Source organism: Trichechus manatus, unplaced genomic scaffold, assembly GCF_000243295.1.
Source record: "Trichechus manatus latirostris isolate Lorelei unplaced genomic scaffold, TriManLat1.0 scaffold00198, whole genome shotgun sequence".
NCBI classification, from domain to species: Eukaryota; Metazoa; Chordata; class Mammalia; order Sirenia; family Trichechidae; genus Trichechus; species Trichechus manatus.
The window spans coordinates 720,465-740,848 of record NW_004444134.1 but is presented as its reverse complement, the minus strand read 5'-3'; the positions used below and the strand labels follow the sequence as shown (position 1 = coordinate 740,848).

General features: G+C 38.3%; 1 protein-coding gene across 6 annotated transcripts in view; it reads left to right on the top strand.

Moving 5' to 3' along the window:
* Window positions 1-20,384, top strand: part of EXOC2 (exocyst complex component 2) — a 366,769-nt gene that overhangs the window by 169,289 nt on the left and 177,096 nt on the right. For all 6 annotated transcript variants that reach the window (XM_004387908.2, XM_023742032.1, XM_023742035.1 and 3 more), the window contains 2 exons: window positions 3,854-3,979; window positions 13,696-13,820. In XM_004387908.2, the coding sequence (XP_004387965.1) occupies window positions 3,854-3,979; window positions 13,696-13,820 (251 nt within the window). The remainder of the gene's footprint in view (window positions 1-3,853; window positions 3,980-13,695; window positions 13,821-20,384) is intronic.

Genomic DNA, 20,384 nt, shown 5'->3' with positions numbered 1-20,384 from the left:
TTTTTAGTATTAGCCCAAATGAAGGCATAAAGTTTTCATCAAGGCTCTAAATAATAACTACCTAAGAATAGTTCTTTTCTGGAGAAAATTTACTTCCAAGAAAACAAATGACCTCTCAAAATTCATCTTAATGAAAGGACAAACATAAAGTCAAATACAGTTTTACAGAAACTTTAGTCTCAGTCACCTGCAAAATATTCCATTGCAAGCTAACATTCTACTGAAAAGCTGAAGTTGTGTGTATAAGTTGAACAGTGCCTTGGATCTCAAGGGGCAGTTATTTTGGGTTTTCAAAGAGATACTGTGTTACCTCGTTTCAGTGGCGTGTGATCTGCTGGCAAATGAGCACGATACAGGGAAACGTCATAATGGTTTTATAACTATGTATAATGTGTATATTTCTCTTAAACACATTAAGAGCTGCTGCTACCATATTTTGAGGCAAAACAATCAAGATAAAATAAAGCTGATTTTTGTGAATTGTTTTAAAACTTTCTGTTGATCTTGTATTTTACAAAAATTGTTTTTCTTAATCTTTTTCTTTGGTCTTTTAAATGCTTATTTATCTTCAAAACGACTTTGTATTTGTAATAATTATTGTGGGGTAGAAGTCATGTAAGGATCCCTGGTGGTGCAGTGGTTAAGCACTCGACTGCTAACTGAACCCACCCAGCTGCTCCACAGGAGAAAAGACTTGTCAGTCTGCTCTCCTAAAGATTACAGCCTAGGAAACAGTTCTGCTCTGTCATATAGGGCCACTATGAGTCGGAAATGACTTGATGGCACATAACAATAGCAACAGAAGTCATATAATTTAAGTTTAAAAGGAGTGTCAGAATTCTCAGATTTTTGTTTTTGTTTTTTAACTTTTGACACTGATAGTAAATAATTAGTGACAGCTGGTATTGAAAATATTTTCATTAATTCTGTGTCCTAAGCATAATCTTAATTCCATGTAAAGCAATTAATTGTAGGACCTTTTTTTTGGACAGAAAAGGAGCAAAATGTTAGGGAGGCTCACTTTTCTAAGTTAGTGCACACTCAGGCAAGTGTGCAGGGCGTGTACGTCCTCATGGAGCGCTGAAACTCCCTCTTCTGGTCACTCTGTGAAAAATGTCTACAAATGTGTTCAGATGCCTGTGAGCCCTGAGGGTGTATGTGCCCTTCTAGCTCCCTGCTGCTGTGTTGTGCTTGCTGGTAATGCTAGATTACCAATTATGAAATCAGTTGATGTTAAACTGTCTCTTCTTGGCACCATAGAAAACTGATGATGTGGTTTCTAATAGAACAAAAGCATACTCTTAATACAGTTTCTCTTATTAAAACCAAAAAAAGAAGTCTTTTAACAGTTTCACAGTTTAAGATTTACTTAAATTAAGCTGTATGAATAATTTAGTATTCAAATTAAAGTTGTAGGAACACCAGTTTTGGGGAGATGACTTTTTCTGAGGATATACTTAATGACAATTGTGTTATTTGTAAGAATGGTATATAGTGTACTTTTAGGAAACAGGTATTTTTCTTCTTAATCACAAATTTATAGTCAGGAAGCCCTCAAGAGTAACGTAACATTTTAAATTAAGGCATTCTCTTCTTGCATTTTTTAGTATAAATTTTTATATGAAATTTTAGTGTGATGCTAAGTCTGGGCCCTTTTATATTTCCTTTTAAAGTGTGTCATAAATTTATTATCTTCATATTTTCCTGAATTCCACAATTAGTGGCAAGGAAGACGGAATAGGCTTCAGAGGAAAATGTCATATAAATCATTAAAGCTTCCATACACTCCTTCCTGTTTACAGACGAAGTTATGAAAATATCATTTCTTTACTGTTTATATCTTCTTACTCTCCATCACATATCATTTATTTTGTTGTGTTTTAACATATTGAATTATACAAATCTTCTTACCTTAGATGCAGTGTTTTACAAAGTAGAAATGAATGTGAAGCATTTAGCACAGTACTGAAACATAGTAAGTCTTTAATAAAATTCTCTTCCACTAAAAGTTCTGTTCCGACTATTTAATTTGTTTTTGTAAAACTTACCTGATAGACTTAGTCGTGAAAATACAGGAGACGGTGTGCACTGTGCCAAGTGCAGTGGTCTGTGATGGAGGGAGCCCAGGCAGTCAGCCCCTCTGTGAGGTCTCCTCGGATCCGCTAGCGCCAGTCATGTTACCTGTCACATCACCCCATCATGTCACCCCTTCATGTCACCCTCTAAAATCTGCAGTGCACATGTTACTATGCTTTTATCATTTATTATTTATTGGTTTATTTTCTGCCTCTACAACCAGAATGCAAACACCATATTCATCACTTTATCTCCAGGGCCTATAATTCCTGGCACATAGGAGGTACTCCATGAATACTTGTTAAATATTACTGAATAGCTAGCATTAGCGATGGCATAAAATTATTATTTTAATTACATAAATGTGTTTTATCTTTCGCACCTGAAAATAAATCCATAAGCTTTTGAATATAGACATAAAATATAAAATAAGGAATAGAATTCTCATTGAATAATTTAGTATCATTCATTCAGTATATATTGAGAGAGTTATTTGTGAAAGGTCCAGTGAATATGGGGAATTCAGAGATATAATATTCAGTCCTTATCCCCAAGAAGGTAACTGTCTGCTTTGAAGGTAGACATATACTTAGGAGTTAATTAACAATATAAGGTAGACTGTAAAGGTACATAAATTATGTACATTAAAACTGCTGCAAGAAGGGAAAGAAGAAAGATAACACTTTGAGCTGGTACTTCATGGAATAGCTGTAATTCAAACCAGGTCTTTAAGGATAAGGGTTTAAATGGATGGAGAGGAAGATGAGTGAGGCCTTTCAGGTGGAAAGGATAAGAAAAAGTCAGGAAAATGTAATGTATATTTTTGTTGGGAGAATATTTAAGGGCCTTAAGCATAGTAAATATGCTGTAAATGTTTGTTGAATTCAGTTTATTTTGAAGATGTTTGAATGCTCTGCTAGAGCTTGGAATGGTGTTTACAGGTGCCTCATAGACTGACAAGGCAAACTTCTACCACTGAAAGCTACCTTCCTTACTACTTCCCTTAGCAACGTGGGATTCCATTCCTATTAGCTCTTGAGATCCATTTAAGGAAAAATGTTTCCTGTTCTCAGGAAGATTTGAATTGGAAAGCACTGGTGTAGACTTTCTTCTGAGGGTTTTCTGGAAGGCTTCTGGGAAGAGAACAAAGCAAGCAGTGTTTTAGTGAGATTAATCCAGGACACTGAAGAGGATTTCTTGACCTTAGTGAAATGTTAGCTTCTGAAGCATTACCTGTGTGAGATAAAAAGGACCCAAACTATGTTGATGGCATTGGAAATAGAAGCAGAGAATCAAAATCCCACATCCAAAGGTAGAACCCATGGGATTTGGGGATTCAAAAATGGGAAGGGAGGTGTTTAAGGAGAAGTCAGAGAAGGTTTGTGCAGGATTAAAAGTAGAAGAGTCAGAACTCTGACCTTCTGTTCAAGTGCCAACAAGTTGTTTTCCAAAAACTGATTTCTTCTCCTGATATTTTATGTTTATGGCAAAACCCCACCAATTTGCTGAAGGTGCCTTCATAAAGTGCACATAAGCTCCACCACATGGTTTGTCACACCTCTGTATTAAGCCAAAGTAATGAATGAATCCTCCAAACCTGTCATAGTGGGAATGACTTTTCAAAGCTATTTAGAGAAAATACCTTTGATTTTTGCTTTGTAAATGTTACATTTAAGAGTGGAGCAATTGAGCGAGAAGTAACCTCGTAGAAGTAGTCCATCAAATCAACTAGGTAAAAATAAACATAATGCATACAAGCATCACCTTTCTTTTCCAGGTGGCCCAGGTCTGCACAGCCCCATGTTGGATCTTGATAATGATGTGCGCCCCTCAGTGTTGGGTCATCTTAGTCAGACAGCATCACTCAAGAGGGGCAGCAGCTTTCAGTCTGGTCGAGATGACAGTAAGTATCCACCACCCCTAGTTCCTGCTCCTCATGTTGTCTTTTAAGTTTGTGCTCTTGTGTAATTTTAAACTTTCTTAAGTAGCTAGTGGTGTTACTGCTACTAAGCATCACTAGCTGTCATCTCTTGTGTTTATTAACTACTTGGTAATTTAAATAAAATGCGTATTACATTTTACATTAAAGAAATGTCGTTTGATCTTTTTATAAGTCATTGGGCACAGTGTTTATTCATCTTATTTAATAAGTCCATTATTTTTTGTGGTTGAATTTTTAAAAATATACCACATAAAAAATTCTGTGAGAATCTTTTTTAAGATGAAATTTGCAACAAAAATAATTTATATAGTCAGTACAGAGAAATGGACACCTTTTTCATGAATTTTAAAATTTGGTTTGGAAGGAAGAGTTGGTTGTTAATTAACTAAATTAATTGTTAACCATTTTTTTCCCTGAGATAATACATCTCAAATTGTAACAGGTTGCGTTTCTTAACTTTTTAAAGTTGGTATTTACCTGTTGGCTATTAACCGAAATGAAATATGTGTTAGTTTTAATACATTCATGCATCAAATTAAATGCTATTAAACACTGGTTGTTTATGACCACAATAACAGATATAAAAAATTCAAATAAGGTAATAGAGATACGTTAATTTATCTTAAAATTAATACCTCTAGAGTTTACTTTAAAATACTTTGTTAGTCTTATAAGTGTTGAAGTAGGGAATTTTTCTAAGGTTTCATGAATAAATGTGAAAGTCCCTCATAAGAACACCTTAAAATCAGATGATTCATTTGCAGTAAATAAAGGACTTCCATACTGTCACTTTTCCTTCTTCTTGTCCTGTTCTCATTTCCCATCCAGTCCACCAAGCACTGGTATAAACAATGAAGGACCAAAATGCTTTGTTTCTTCATTCTGTGGTACGGTGTCTAACATGGACCCCTGCAGCAAACGTAGCATGGATCTGACTCTGGAGTTCAGCCTGCCTCAGTTTTATAAAACATTGTTGTTCCTTAATTAGTAGGAATAAATCAGATCTAATCTGCCCTTGTCTAATTAACTACCACCAGTTGTCAAGGTAACAGAATTTGATCAATTAGAAATTATACTTGTAGCTGACTGTAATGAATTGTATCATCTTGAACAGTTCATATTTATCCTGCCTGGGTTTTGTCAAGCTTTTTGGATCTATTAATTTATAATTTTCATCAGATTTGGAAATTTTTCAGCCATGATTTTCTCAAACATGTTTTCTGCTCCCTTACCTTTTTCTGAGACTCCAATTGCATGTATGTTGGCTATCTAGCTGTTGTCAAACACATCACTGAAGTTCTGTTCTTTTATTCTCCCCATCTTTTTTTTCCAGATATTGTATTTTTCATCTCTAGAAGTTCCTTCTTTCTTTTCTGATTATTTTCATGTTCTTTTAAATATTTAAGTGTAGTTTTAATAGCTTTTTTAATGTCCTTGTATGTCAATCCCATCATCTCTGTTATTTCTGCATCTATTTCTACTGATCGACTTTTCTCCTGATTTCTGGTTATGGTTCATTCATATTTCTCTGCTTTTTGGCATGTATAATAATTTTTTTTTTAATTGCATCTTGGACATTGTTTATGTTACAGTGTTGAATATCTGGATTTGTATTCTTTAAAGAGTGCTGGGCTTTGTTTTAGCAGGCCGTTAAGTTACTTGCTTAGTAGTTTGATTTCTTCAAGACTATTGTTAAGCTTTGCTAGAGCAGGTCTAGAGGAGCCTTCTTCAGCCCTACTACCGAGTCGTGACTCCTTGGGTCTCTACTGAATGCCCCAAGTAATTGATGAGGACTATTCAGTCTAGTTGCTGAAACCTAGAAATGTCTTGCTGCCCTGTGTGATCTCTGGGAATTGTTTAGCTTACAATTCCCTGATCGTTCTTTGCCTATCTTTATGAAGCTTCACTCTACATATACATGGCCTAGTTCTCAGCACAAGGAGCCCTGTTGGCGCAGTGGTTAAAGCATTCAATAGCTAACTGAAAGGTTGGTGGTTCGAGCACGCTAGCCACTCCGTGGGAGAAAGATGGAGCAGTCTGCTTCCTTAAAGATTTACAGCCTTGGAAACCCTATGGGGCAGTTCTGTCTGTCCTTTAGGGTCGCTATCAGTCATAATCGACTCGATGGCAGTGGAATTGGTTTGGGTTTAGTACTCAGCAAAAACTTAAGAACGCTATGCAGATTTCTGAAGCTTTATTTCCATACATTTTGTTGTTCCATGTTGTTCCCTACATTTTTTCCCAGTTTTTCAGTTGTTTATGGCTGGAGGTTAAATCCAATTCCTGTTCCTTCATCATGGCTAGAAGTAGAAGTCAAATAATTCAAATTTAATTTCCCTTGAAATTAAATGTTATAGATTGCTTACAGTAAACAATAGGTATAAAGTTGAAGAAGCACATTCTTGATTTTTTTGACCAAAGCAAAATTTATGAGCCTACATACTTTGAACTTTCTATTGAAAAAATTGGATACCCCTGCCATATCCCCTTGATTGCTTTCATCAGTCTTAGATAATAACTTCAGAAGTTATTTTGTCAGTGATATAGCATGTGGGAATTTAACTAGGACATGTTGGATTCAATAAGAAAAGAAAATCCTAATTGATTTTTCAGTTATAATGATCAGAATTTCGATGAAGTAGACTCAGAAAAAATGTCACATACATACGTACATTGTTTTTGTTGTTAGTTGCCATCAAGTCGATTTTGACTCATGATGACCCCGTGTGTGCAGATTAGAACTGCTCCATCAGATTTTCAAGGCTGTGACCTTTCGGAAGCAGATCTCCTGGCTTATCTTCCAAGACACCTGTGAGTGGGTTAGAACTGCCAACCTTTCAGTTAGCAGTTGAGCGTTTAACCCTTTACGCCACCCAGGGACTCCTTAGAATACGTACATACATACATACATGTATACAAACAAAATAATTTGCAAGCAAGAAAAAAGTCAAATAATACATAAGACCAAGAAATGTTTTCTCTTATTGGGCAGGATGTCTCAGGAACCTTAGCTGTTTTCCAGGAAGAACTTGGATGATTAAGGATCAGCACATTTTAGTAATTACTCAACGTCCCACTCATTATAATCTGACCGCACTATTTAATAACTGTATTAGCATTTCATACTGTAGTGAACTCAGGCAAAATAATTTTACCAATCTGCTATCTTAGTCACCTAGGGCTACTGTAAGAAATTTCACACACTGGGGGGATGGGGGGAGGCACTTATGAGAACAGAAATGTATTGTCTCACAGTTCTGGAGGCTGGGAGTCCAAGATCAGGGCATTTGCCTTGTTGATCTCTTCTGAGGCTTTGAGGGAGAATCTGTTCCATGCCTCTCTCCTCGCCTCTGGTAGCTCCAGGTGTTTCTTGGCTAACAGCTGAAGCATCATGTGTCATTCTTCCTATGTTACTGTATCTGTTCTCTTTTATAAGAACAACAGTCAGTAGGATTAGGACCCAGTCCCTAGGTGGTATAAACAGTTAATGCATGTTGCTGCTAACCAAAAGGTTGGAGGTTTGAGTCTACCAAGAGGACCTTAGAAGAAAGTCCTGGTGATCTGCTTACAGAAAAGTCAGCCATTGGAAACTCTGTGGAGCACGGTTCTACCCTGACACACATGGGGTTGCCATCATTTGGTCTCGGTGGTGACTGGTACTCCATTATGACCTCATGTTAACCTAACTGATAATGTCTTCAAAAACTTTTTTCAATCAGGGTCACATTCACAGGTACAGGAGTTAGGACTTCAACATAACCTTTTTGGAGGACACAGTTCAACCCATAACATTTGCCATAAAAAAGGTTTGCCAAGGAAATCTTTTTGGAAGTCTTTTGGAATTGGTTTCCTATGTTTGTCTAAATTCTTTTCCTATTATAAAATCATTTCAATTAGAATACTAAGTTAACAAGAGGGAAGCTAAGTTTATATTCTGATTGTGTTTTTTTAAAATAGATTTTTCTTTTAAATTGTGAAAAGGCAGTGTTCCCTATTTTTCTTTGGAGGGGAGGGGCACAGAAATTCTCTATGACAGACTAATGCTTGAGGCCAAGTGGTATGTGTGTATCTTTAGGATATAAGAGTATGTAGTGACCCAGGCCAGACCACACAAAGAGCTGGTCCAGGTTCAAAATCCAACCAAGACTGGAGTTCAGCTTAAGTTGTTTTCACTTTAATTTCCCAGCAAAGAAGACAGATGGATTTATCATGGTAAACAAAACAAAACAAAACGAAACCCTTTGCCGTCTTGTCAACTCTGACCCATGGCGACCCTATAGGACAGAGTAGAAATGCCCCATAGGGTTTCTAAGGCTGTAAATCTTTAAGGAAGCAGACCGCCCCATCTTTCTTCCACGGAGTGGCTGGTGTGTTTGAACCACTAACCCTTTGGTTAGCAGCCGAGCGCTTTAACCACTGCACAACCCGGGCTCTTTTTTCTCACAGTAGGGTTGTACAAAACAATTGTCAGCATAACAATATAGTAGCAGGGAGGAGCCCAGATCTTTTGAAAAACATTATTCTTGGGGAACATATTATTTAAGGGTCTGTTTGCTACCCTATAAGCTTTTAAATGTTCTTGTTCTATTTCTGACCTTGTCATTGGGCCCATGACATTCCTGGTCATGGCTTAAGCTATGGAACATGCTGCTGCCATTTTGAAACAGCTAGTCTTTATTAACGACTGTTGGGGAAACCCCTTTATTATAGCTCTGTCTCAGATGAAATATACTTCCTATCTCATTAGACTCATCTCACATCACTTTGTTTCATTGACTGTCGTCTTTGTTAGACTATAAGCTCTGTGAAGACGGAGGCTTACCTTGTTCAACTTTGTTGTTGTTAGGTGCTATCTAGTCAGTTCTGACTCACAGTGACCCTATGAACAACAAAATGAAAACACTGCCAGGTCCTGCTCCATCCTCTCAGTCATTGTGGTTTGAGCCTATTGTTGCAGCCACTGTATCAGTCCGTCTTGTTGAGGGTCTTCCTCTTTTTTGCTGACCCTCTACTTTACCAAACATGATGTCTTTCTCTGGGCACTGGTCCCTCCTGATAACATGTCCGAAGTATGTGAGGTGAAGTCTTGCCATCCTCACTTCTAAGGAGCATTCTGGCTGTACATCTTCCAAGACAGATTTATTCATCCTTCTGGCAATTCCATGGTATATTCCGTGTTCTTTGCCAGTACCGTAATTCAGAGGCATCAGTTCTTTTTCTATCTTCCTTATTCATTGTCCAGCTTTCCCATGTATATGAAGCGATTGAAAACACCATGGCTTGGGTCAGGTGCACTTTACTCCTCTAAGTGACATCTTTGCTTTTGAACAGTATAAAGAGGTCTTTTGCAGCACATTTGCCCAGTGCAATGCACTGTTTGATTTCATAACTGCTGCTTCCTTGAGGGTTGATTGTGGATCCAAGTAAAATGAAATCCTTGACAACTTCAGTCTTTTCTCCATTCATCATGATGTTGCTTATTGGTGCAGTTGTAAGGATTTTTGTTTTATGTTGAGATGCAATCCATACTGAAGGCTGTGGTCTCTTTGACTTTCATCTTCATTAGTAGGTCCTCTTCACTTTCAGCAAGAAAGGTTGTGTCATCTGCATATCACAAGTTGTTAATGAGTTTTCCTCCAATCCTGATGCCGCGTTATTCTTCATATAGCCCAGTGTCTCAGATTATTTGCTCAGCATACAGATTGAGTAAGTATGGTGAAAGGACCCAACCCCGCCGCACACCTTCTTGATTTTCACCCACACAGTATCCTCTTGTTCTGTTCTAACCGTTGTTTCTTGGTCTATGTACAGGTTCCTCATGAGCATGATTAAGTGTTCTGGAATTCCCATTCTTCACGATGTTATTCATAATTTGTTATGATCCACACAGTTGGATGCCTTTTCGTAGTCAATAAAACACAGATAAACATCTTTCTGGTATTCTCTGCTTTCAGCTAAGATCCATGTGACTCAACATTGATAACCCTCATTCCAGTCCTCTTCTGAATCCGACTTGAATTTCTGGCAGTTCCTTTTCAATATACTGCTACAACTGTTTTTGAATGATCTTCAGAATTTTACTTTTGTGTGTGATATTAATGATATTGTTTGATAATTCCTGCATTTTGTTGGATCACCTTTCTTTGGAATGGGCACAAATACGGCTCTTTTCCAGTCGGTTGGCCAGGTAACTGTCTTCCAAATTTCTTGGCATAGTGTTGTATCCGTTTGTTGAAACATCTCAACTGGTATTCTGTCAATTCCTGGAGGCTTTTCTTTCTTTCACCAATGCCTTCAGTGGAGCTTAGACGCCTTCCTTCAGTACCATCATTTCTTGATCATATGCTACCTCTTGAAATGGTTGAATGTTGACAGTTCTTTTTTGGTACAGTGATTCTGTGTATTTCTTCCATCTTCTTTTGATGATCCTGCATCATTCAGTATTTGTCCATAGAATTCTTCGGTATTTCAACTTAAGGCTTGAATTTTTTCTTCAGTTCTTTAAGGTTGAGAAATGCCGAGCATGTTCTTCACTCTTGGTTTTCTAACTCGAGGTCTTTGCACATTTCATTATAATACTTTACTTTGTCTTCTCGAGCCGCCCTTTGAAGTCTTCTGTTCAACTCTTTCACTTGATTTCTTCCATTCGCTTAACTGCTCTGCATTCTAGGACGAGTTTCATAGTCTCTTCTGACATCCATTTTTGTCTTGTCTTTTCTTTCCTGTCTTTTAATGACCTTTTGCTTTCTTCATGTGTGATGTTCTTGATGTCATCCCACAACTTGACTGGTCTTCAGTAATTAGTGGTCAGTGCATCAAATCTATTCTTGAGATGGTCTCTAAATTCAGGTGGAATATACTCGAGGTCGTACTTTGGCTCTTGTGGACGTCTTTTAATTTTCTGTGGCTTCAACTTGAATTTGCATATGAGCAATTAATGGTCTGTTCCGCAGTCGGCCCCTGGCCTTTTTCTGACTAATTCAGTGTTAGTGGTGAACAAAATAGATCTTGGAGTTTAGCGAAATGCTTTGCACATAGTTGATACTCAACAAATATTGGTTGAATGAACAAAATCAAATTTACAATGTGCATTTCAGTAGAAAAAATCATTCTTTCAACACGTGAAAGCTAAATTTTAAAACTTTTGCCACAACTCATATCATATACAAAGGACTAATATCACTAATGAAGAGGCTCTACTCGTTGCCCGCTAGTCAATTCCAGCTCATGGCAATCCCATATGTTACAGAGTAGAACTGCTCTATAGGATTTTCTTGGTTGTAATCTTTGTGGAAGTAGATTGTCGGGACTTTCTTTTGTGGCATCACTGGGTGGGTTTGAACAGCTAACCTTTAAGTTAGTAGTCCCGTGCAAACCATTTATGCCACGGGGACCTAAAGAGGTTCTACAGGCTACAAAAAGAAAGTCTGAATGGCTCTTTATCATATGAACAGATGCTCAACGTCACTCATAAAAGAAAGGGGGGCGGGCAGGGGGAGCAATGTAACACTTCCAGGAGATACCAGATTGGCAAAAACCCAAAGGGGTGAATATTTTGTTTTAGTATTTGGTTTGGTCATTCATGAAGTTATAAGTAAGCAGGTACTTCCACATATTGCTGGTGGGGACATAAATAACCCCAATGGATGACAATTTAATAATATCTACCAAAGCTACAGCTACAGATGCTCTTTGACCCAGCGATTCCTGTTCTGGAAGTTTATTCTACACCTGCACTTACACTAGCGCTAAACAGAATGCAAGTACAAAATTATTCACTGAAGCATAAGTTGTAACTCCAAAAGTTGGGAACAGTCTTGCTCATTAGAAGGAGACTTGTTAAGTTATGATACATACAAACTATGAAATACTGTGTAACTGTGGGGAGAAAAGGAGGAGGAGCTTTATGTATGAATGTGGAGAGAACTCCAGGATGCATTGTTAAATGAGAAAATCCAAGGGTCAAAAGAGTGTGTTTAGAATGCATTTGTGTAAAAAATAAAAAAAAAAATTAGAAAAACAGGCAGAAGGAACAGTTGGGAGAGGGAGAATATACACTCACGTTTGTGCATGTGAAGTGTCCATGAGTTGGAACATCTCGATGGCAGTGAGTTTTTGTTTTTTGGTACACATATGAAACACTTCAGAAAGAATCGCAAGAAACTAGTAACTGGTTTCTTCTGGCTGAGGGTGGAAACTTTGCAAATGGGGGTGGGGGTGTATACCTATTTAATTTTATTATTTAGCAAAGTACTGCATATTCAGAAAAATTAAATACTTAAAAATAAAGTCCACTCATTCCCCCACTGGAATAACAACAGCAAAACTTTTTTCCTAGGGAAATTGATGGTTAAGATGAAGGAGTTAATGAAAGTACCCCTCCCTTCACCTGACATTTGCCTAATCTGAGGCTGACCTGTCTTTGAAGTTGCTGACTATCAGATAGAACTTAACCCTTAAAACATTCTTGATTATTGCTGTGACATTGGTTCAGTGATCCACCTGAGATACAGTAGGGACAGTGCTGCAGTTTTCATACTCTTGTCTCAGAAGCAGAACAGCAAGGGGACCAGGAAACAGCATGGAGGGAAGTGAGGGTTCCAATAGAGAGGAAACAGGAAGAAAGTGCAGAAGATGATAATCACTGGGTAAAGAAAGAAGAAATTAGAAAACATGAATGGTCACTAAATTAGTACATTTGTTTTTACTGCCACAAACTTATTCTTCCAATAAGAAAACTGTAATTCCTTATTTTCTAGTTACTATAATAACTGTATTAAGTAATATGTAACCCACGAGGCATCAGTGTTTTTATTTTTTCTTAAATTTCTTTGCAGCAAGAGGAGTTCTTCATGATGTGGTTGAAGTTGAGTATATTCCTTTATGACAACTTGATTTCTTATTGAGTTTTCACCACTAGAATGTGTAATGGGGTTTCTAACAGATTGATTAAAAAGCTCATTGCCGTCATGTCGATTCTGACTCATACCGACTCTATAGGACAGTAGAAAACTGCCCCATAGGACTTCCAAGGCTGTAATCTTTATGGAGGCAGACAGCCACATCTTTCTGCCTCGGAGCAGCTGGTGGGTTTGAACCACTGACCTTTCAATTGGCCACTGAGCACTTAACCACTGGGCCACAAGGTCTTCTAACAGGTTGATATTAGCCTCGAATTTAGTTACTGGCAACGGGGCAGCCTCTGCCTTTGCCTTATTTTGCTGTTTGAAGGCGTGACTTTCTGAAGAGGACTGTGAAGTCCTAAGGACAACCAGGTGAAGAACTAAAGCTGCCTCCTTTGAGACACCCTCTCTGCTTCTGATGCTCTGCTGGCCTGGTCTCTCTGCCGTGGCCACTTCCCCTGTAGTCAGCATGGTGCTGAAATAAGGTCTGTCCTCATCAGAAGGGAAAATAAAAGACAGGCTGGAGACCCCTGGCTTATGGTATTCTCACAGGGGTTGGGTGCTGGAAGGCGTCAGGAGTATGGTGTGAAAAGAAAATATTTTTGTATCGGCAGAGTAAAACCATGCAGCTAAGTGGTACACCCCTTGTTTCCACACACATTTTGGCTATTTTTAGTGTGTATTTTATTTTTAGACAGTATAGCAGCGGTCTGTTCAAATAGATCTTTATTCTTGATTCACAAATATATTCATAGATTTTTTTTTCCCCCTTAGCATGGAGATACAAAACTCCCCACCGGGTGGCGTTTGTTGAAAAACTGACCAAGCTAGTTTTAAGTCAGCTGCCTAACTTCTGGAAGCTCTGGATTTCATATGTGAATGGAAGCCTTTTCAGTGAGGTATGTACAGGAATTTGACTATCGATGGAACTAAGTCCTTGTGAATTTTTAGAATTAAAAATTTTCAATTTTGAAGTGATTTTAAAAGCCTTTTGTAACCATTGGCCGGCATTGTAAGATTAATTAAGAGCACTTATAAAGCCCTAGCACTTAATAGCTGTATGACCTTGAACAAGTTATTTAATTGTTCTGTGACTCAGTTTCCTCACCTGTAAAAAGAGAATAGTACTAGCATCTATCCCAAAAGGTAGTTGTGAGGATTAAATGAGATAGTAAAAGAAAAAAAGAGAACTTGAAATATTTTCAAGGGTTTAGAGTTGAGTATCATGCCAGTTAGGCCAAATCATGTATGAACTTGTGCAATGAACAAATTATAAAACAAGGATAAAGTGTTTGTACCTTGCATGTGGGTCCAAAATAATCCATGTAATTGTGGGGTTTCCTATCTGAAAAGAATTTAAATGTCACGAAACCTAGTCATGTTATGATCAGCCTGCAAAACGTTTTACAAGGCTTTAAATTTTCATGAGTTTTACATTTACTTAGTGTCTTATTCATAATATAATTGGTAGTATAGAGAATGTGAACATAAAGAAATGACTGACTATTCTTTGTAACATACGGAAATCAGACTTCATCACTTTATAACCTCACTCAAAGTGCTCCATGAAAGGCTCCCCGCGACCTGGAATGTTGATTATAACACAGTTTTCCCAGAGCTGCTAAGGAGGCCCCGACCTGTAAGATTAAGATGTCCAGCTCTAGTTCGAGGCATCCATGGGAGAGCTCTTCGCAGCCCTGGGAGGTGTTGGAGATTGAACGATCTCCCTGAGGTTAAAGGCTGTTCACTGCTTCTTTCGGACTTGTCAGTGCAGAAGGTCGATGTGGACAAGGGCTACAACCATTTTTGCTTTTTTTGTGTTAGGACACAACTTTCATGGTTCAAGACCTTTCCTCCCCTGCAGAGAAGAGTGGTCAGTGTCAGTGCTGCAGGGATTTGTCTAGTCCAGCTTGTCCATGGACATGTAGAAACGCTAGTATTAAAGAAACAGAGTTGTTCTCTGGAGGCTTTTTTCCCTCTTTGACTATTTAAATTCTTACTTTCCCACTGTCTTTTCTTTTAAACCTGCTAGATCCCTGGATCTTAGTGTATGTGAATGGTTACTAACCCAAACCATAAGATTAACTTAACATTACTCTTTAATGATGAAAACAGTAGTCCCCAATCTCTTAAGCATGACTTATCAATGTATTTTTCCTTCCTTTAATTGAACTTTGTTAGTTTACTTTATAAGTGAATATCCAAATATTAAATTATAGCAATAAATAATATATGTAACAACTTTCTTATCTTCCTTTTGTATCACTTGGTTATGTAAAAGCTCTATTGAGAAGATAACTCTACAGAGAAAGTCCTTTTTTGTCAAAAAGTGAATGTAGAGTTTGGCTGGTCTTCATTAGTACAAAGTAGCTTATTGCTGGCTTAGAAAAACAGTGCTTTAATTTCAGCTTTGCAGCTGTCCTGAAAAGTTTTCTTCATGCTCTGCTTTCTGCATGTCACATATCACTCTGAATTTTCCTTCATCTTAGCTCCTTGAGAGTTGTGTGGTTCAGTGTGCTGAACACGGGCCTTGGATTTCTTCCTCTGCCAAGCGGTGACAGTTGCACTGCTGTGTTAATGACTTCCTTTCCTTATCGTCTCCATCTGCAACCAGACTGTTCATGAGGATAAGGAAGGCTGGGTGCTTCCATATCAGTGCCAAGGGGCAGAATGGCCACAGCCTTCTTATAGAATGCTAGTGCTGTCCGATACAGATCACTTACTAGTTTTGACTCACTTCTTTGTGCTACTTCCATAGGGCTGGCTGTGAGGATTAGATGAGTTAACATAAATGAAGTGCTTAGAGCAGTATCTGGCAGATACGTGAGTTGGCTCTTATTTTTTAGAATAAATATTTATTCTAGTATTTGAAATCTCATCTCCCTGGCACAGAGTAAGTGTTCAGTGAACATTTGTTTAATAGCATTAAAACATAACTGACTGATGAGAATAGTGCTGAGTAATGCCAAGGTGGGCTAACTCATCTAAAGGATTGGTCCCTTAGGAAATGGATTTTATAACCAGTGACTGTTGGTTTCCATTGAGTGTTTCCTCCCAATCTCATCAGCTCCTATAGTGGTCCACCATATGTGCACAGTAGTTAGCTTATTTTGAGTCCCTTTAGAGTTTCTAAAATCCCTAAGAGTTTCGGATTTGGGATATTTTAGTGCAGTGGGAATGTATTTTTCTTGCTAAGGGCATACCTAATTTTAGTAAAAATATAAATGAAATATTTGGTTAAAAAAAACTCCAAACCAAACCCATTCTGTCGAGTCAATTCAGACTCACAGCGACTCTATAGGACAGAGTAGAACTGCCCCATAGGGTTTTCAAGGAGCGACTGGCGGATTTACACTGCCGAACTTTCGGTTAGCAGCCGAGCTCCTCACCACTGTGCCACAGATGAAAAATAAATGAGCTACTTCATAACTCATGAATAATACTAGACTGAAAAAATTGTTTTAATTAGTTGTATTGAGTTGGATATGCCTGTGGTATTTCTACCTGTTAATGTTTATAAAGATTTCTTAAAAGTTTATAGTAATAATTATTAACTAAATATAATTACCTTTACAGATTTAAGCATGTTTTTGAACTGTTTACCCTCCACTGAAAAACTAAACATACACCAAAGGGAAATAGAAGGGAATGAAGGAATTATGAAAGTACATTCACACATATGACTCTTATGAATAAAAGTTGGAAACAAATTAATAAATTGGGAAGAGTTCTGGGGCTTTTGATAGTTGGTATTTTTAACCTCATAAGGAGCCCTGGTGGCACAGTGGTTAAGTGCCAGGCTGCTAACCAAAAGGTCAGCAATTCAAACCCACCCAGCATCTCGATGGAGAAGGACCTGGCGATCTGCTCCTGTAAAGATTATAGCCTAGGAAACCCTGTGGGGCAGTTTTACTCTGTCACATGGGATCGTTATGAATCAAAATCAACTGGATAGCGTACAACAACAACAGTTTAACTTAATACAAAAAAAAAGCTTTGTAATATTTAAACCCAATATACTTGGAATTTCTTATTTTTCTTGTTATACAACTATTTTATTAAGAGCCCGTCCGTTGAAGATTTAGGTGGTGTTTCCAACAGTTTAAAAAATAGTCAGTTCTACAAACCAGTCAAGCCCATGTGAAGTAACATATGTGAATCAAAACAGTGAAATCTAGCCGTTGGTCTTACCACAAAGTAGTTTTGGTCTGTGTGTGCAGGAAAGCGTTAAGGTTTAACGAAATGGTGAATAGAAGGTTAAGATCTCACCTTTAGATATATTTTAATACGGTATATTTTCGGATGAAAATCTTTAAAGCATCAAAATAATTTTTAAACATTTGAATCAGCATTTTAAAAACTCTCATGAGTCATAATATGTAAATTAAATGTACTTTATGTTGCAAAATTAGAATTTCTTTTAAAAACAGGACAGATTTTCCTTAATTCAATATGTTGGACACTCTCCATTAAATTTAAACAATGAATAACTATTTTTTTATTGAAAATTAGAAAAGATATGCCTTACAATTAACTTCCCCCTGCACTTTTCATGTCTTTAGAGACAAGTACTTGTAGTTTGCAAAATTACTTTGTCTAGTGGATGTGATTATTTGGCAGGCAAAATTGTTCTGGTTAAATTTAGCTTTAATTTTGATAGGATGTTTTCTAACCACTGATTTTCACTTTTTTCTTTGGTTTAAAAATATTTAACAGAACAAATGACTATGAAGTAATCTTCCAGTTGAACAGGCTCTCTATAGACAGATTTCAGTGTTAGGGACTGTGGGGCTACAACTATAGAAAAGACACTGTCTGACAATCAAGGCACTTAGGATTTTATAGGGAGACTAAGTCATGGCATGACCCTCAACTGAGGCAAAATGAGATGTGATAGCCAGAGTCCAGGCTGCTCCTCCAAAGCAGGCTGCTGGGTAATGACACAGAGTAAGTGATGCAGGATGACATCCGTTAGACGCCAGGCTTCTTAGCAACTGGCAGCAGTCCTCCTAACCTCCGGAACTCACAGGAAACTCGCACACCTTTGCTTATCCCTTCTATTGACTTCTTAAATCTCCAGGAGAAGAATTGAGTGTGCCGGACTTTTCAGGAGCATATCATGTAGGGTTTTGCCTGGCAGATCTCCTGCAAAGGGCCAGTCTGTCGTATTGAGACCCATGGCATCAGGCTTTTTAAAGAAGGTTTTTAGAGCAACCTGGTTGTCTTCCGTGCTTAAATAGATTCAGGGAGAGCCTGAAGAGCCCTAATCCCACCTGATTATTCATTCACCAAGTATCTTTTGAATACTGTCTGTGGTGAAATGAGTTCCTTTACGTGGCTTTTGGCCTTAGTTGTTGTTTTTTTTTTTAAAGATATTTTTATTTTCCTTTTCTGTGCTTTTCAGTATTTCACAGCGTTTCTACAGTGAGTACTTTTTTCTTTTGATAAGTTTACACAGCAAATTAGGTTCCTGTTTGACAATTTCCGTACATTGTTCGGTGACATTACTTACATTTATCACAATGTGTTAACATTCTCTTTGTTTTCTGTTTGTTCCTTTCGAGTACTCTAGTTTTCCTGCCCCCTTATCTTCATATATTTGCTTTTGAGTAATTGTTGACCTTTTGGTCTCCTACTGATGGTTTTTAAGTAGGGTACTGATCTTATGGGTAATGTCCTCTATTTTGTGTGCCACTCTGCTATTTCCTAAAAGATGATCTCAGGGGATAGGCTCAGTTCTGGGTTTAAAGAGTATCTCAGGGTGATAGTCTCAGGGAGTCCTCTGTTCTCTACTGTTCCAGTTTTGTCTGTCTTCTTTTTTTTCTTTTTTCTTTTTTTTTAAGAATTTGAGTTCTGCTCCACATTTTTCTCCCACTCTCTGGGATCACCTGTTGTGAGCCCAGTCAGAACAGTCAGTGGTGGTAGCTGGACACCATCTAGTTCTTCTGGACTCAGGGTAGATGAGGTTGTGGTTCGCGTAGACTTGTTTCTTCTCAGAGCTTTTGGTTGTCTTCTTACGGTTTTGCTCCTGGTGAGTAGAGACCTGTAGTTATGTCCTAGATGGCCTCTCACAAGCTTTTAAGACCCCAGATGCTACTCAGTTCACTAGGATGCGCATCCTGATTTTTATAAACAGTGTTATGCCAGTTGACTGAGTTATCCCAACGAGACTACGATCCTAAGTCTTCAAACCCAGAAAACCAATCTTGGAAGGTATCTTAGGCTAGGTTCTCTAGGGAAGCAAAACCAGTAAAGCTTATAAATATATATCTAGAGACAGATTTAAATCAAGGAAATGGCTTACACGGTTGTAGAGGCTGAAACGTCCCTAGTCCATGGGTCACTATAGAGGCTTCTCCTGATTCACGTAGCCGCTGGGGCTGGCAAACCCAAGATCGGAAGGTCAGAGAGCAGGGCTCTTGCTTACACAGGCTGTGAAGATCGATGAATCCCAAGATCAGCAGGCAAGACTGTAGATAAGCTGCTAGCTCAAGTCCCAAGGACCAGAGGTCAGACGAACTGGAGCCAGCTGCAGGATCCAGTGTGAGCAAAAAGCCCCTGAGCCTTGCCAGAATGTCTGTTTATATTCTATGCAGGCTACACGCCTAAGGAAACTCCAGTTCAACTGATTGGCACATCACAGTTTACAGCAGATCAAATCATAGGGGTAATCACATATAAAATCTCAACAGGGAAGCGATCCCACCGTTATATGGCTGCCAAAACACTGAGATTCATGGCCCAGCCAAGTTGACACACAATCTTAACCATCACAGAAGGTGTTTGGTTATGTCTGGGGAGTATCCATATTTGTGTCTTCAGTACATACATGTGCCTGCACCCACATATGTGTATTTCCACATACCTGTGGAGCCCTGGTGGTGCAATGGTTAACAGCTTGGCTGCTAACCAAAAGGTCAGCAGTTCCAATCTACCAGCTGCTGCTTGGAAACCTTATGGGGCAGTTCTGCTCTGTCCTGTAGAGTCACTATCAGTCAGAATTGACTTGACGGCAACGGGTTTGATTTTTTTTGGGTTTTGTGAATACTTTTATCTGTTCTTGGAGCCCTGGTGGCACAGTGGTTAACAGCTACGGTGAGCCATGGCTGCTAACCAAAAAGTCAGCAGTTGGAATCCATCAGCCACTCCTTGGAAACCCTATGGGGCAGTTCTACTCTGTGCTACAGGGTTGCTATGAATCAAAATGGACTCAACAGCAATGGGTTTTTTTGTTTACCTGTTCTCACACCTCTACCTTTCTGTATACCAATTGGACTATACCCATCCATGTGTACTCAAACACTCGTTTTTGCTTTGGTTGAGCTGTGCTCACTAACATCCACATTTGGTGCCACTTTTCCCACCACCAAAAATAAGTCGTCTCTATGGTCTAAAGTGTACTTTCCCATCCCCCCTTCTCTCCCTGGCAATCACCTATAAACATTGGTCTGTCTGTATCTGTT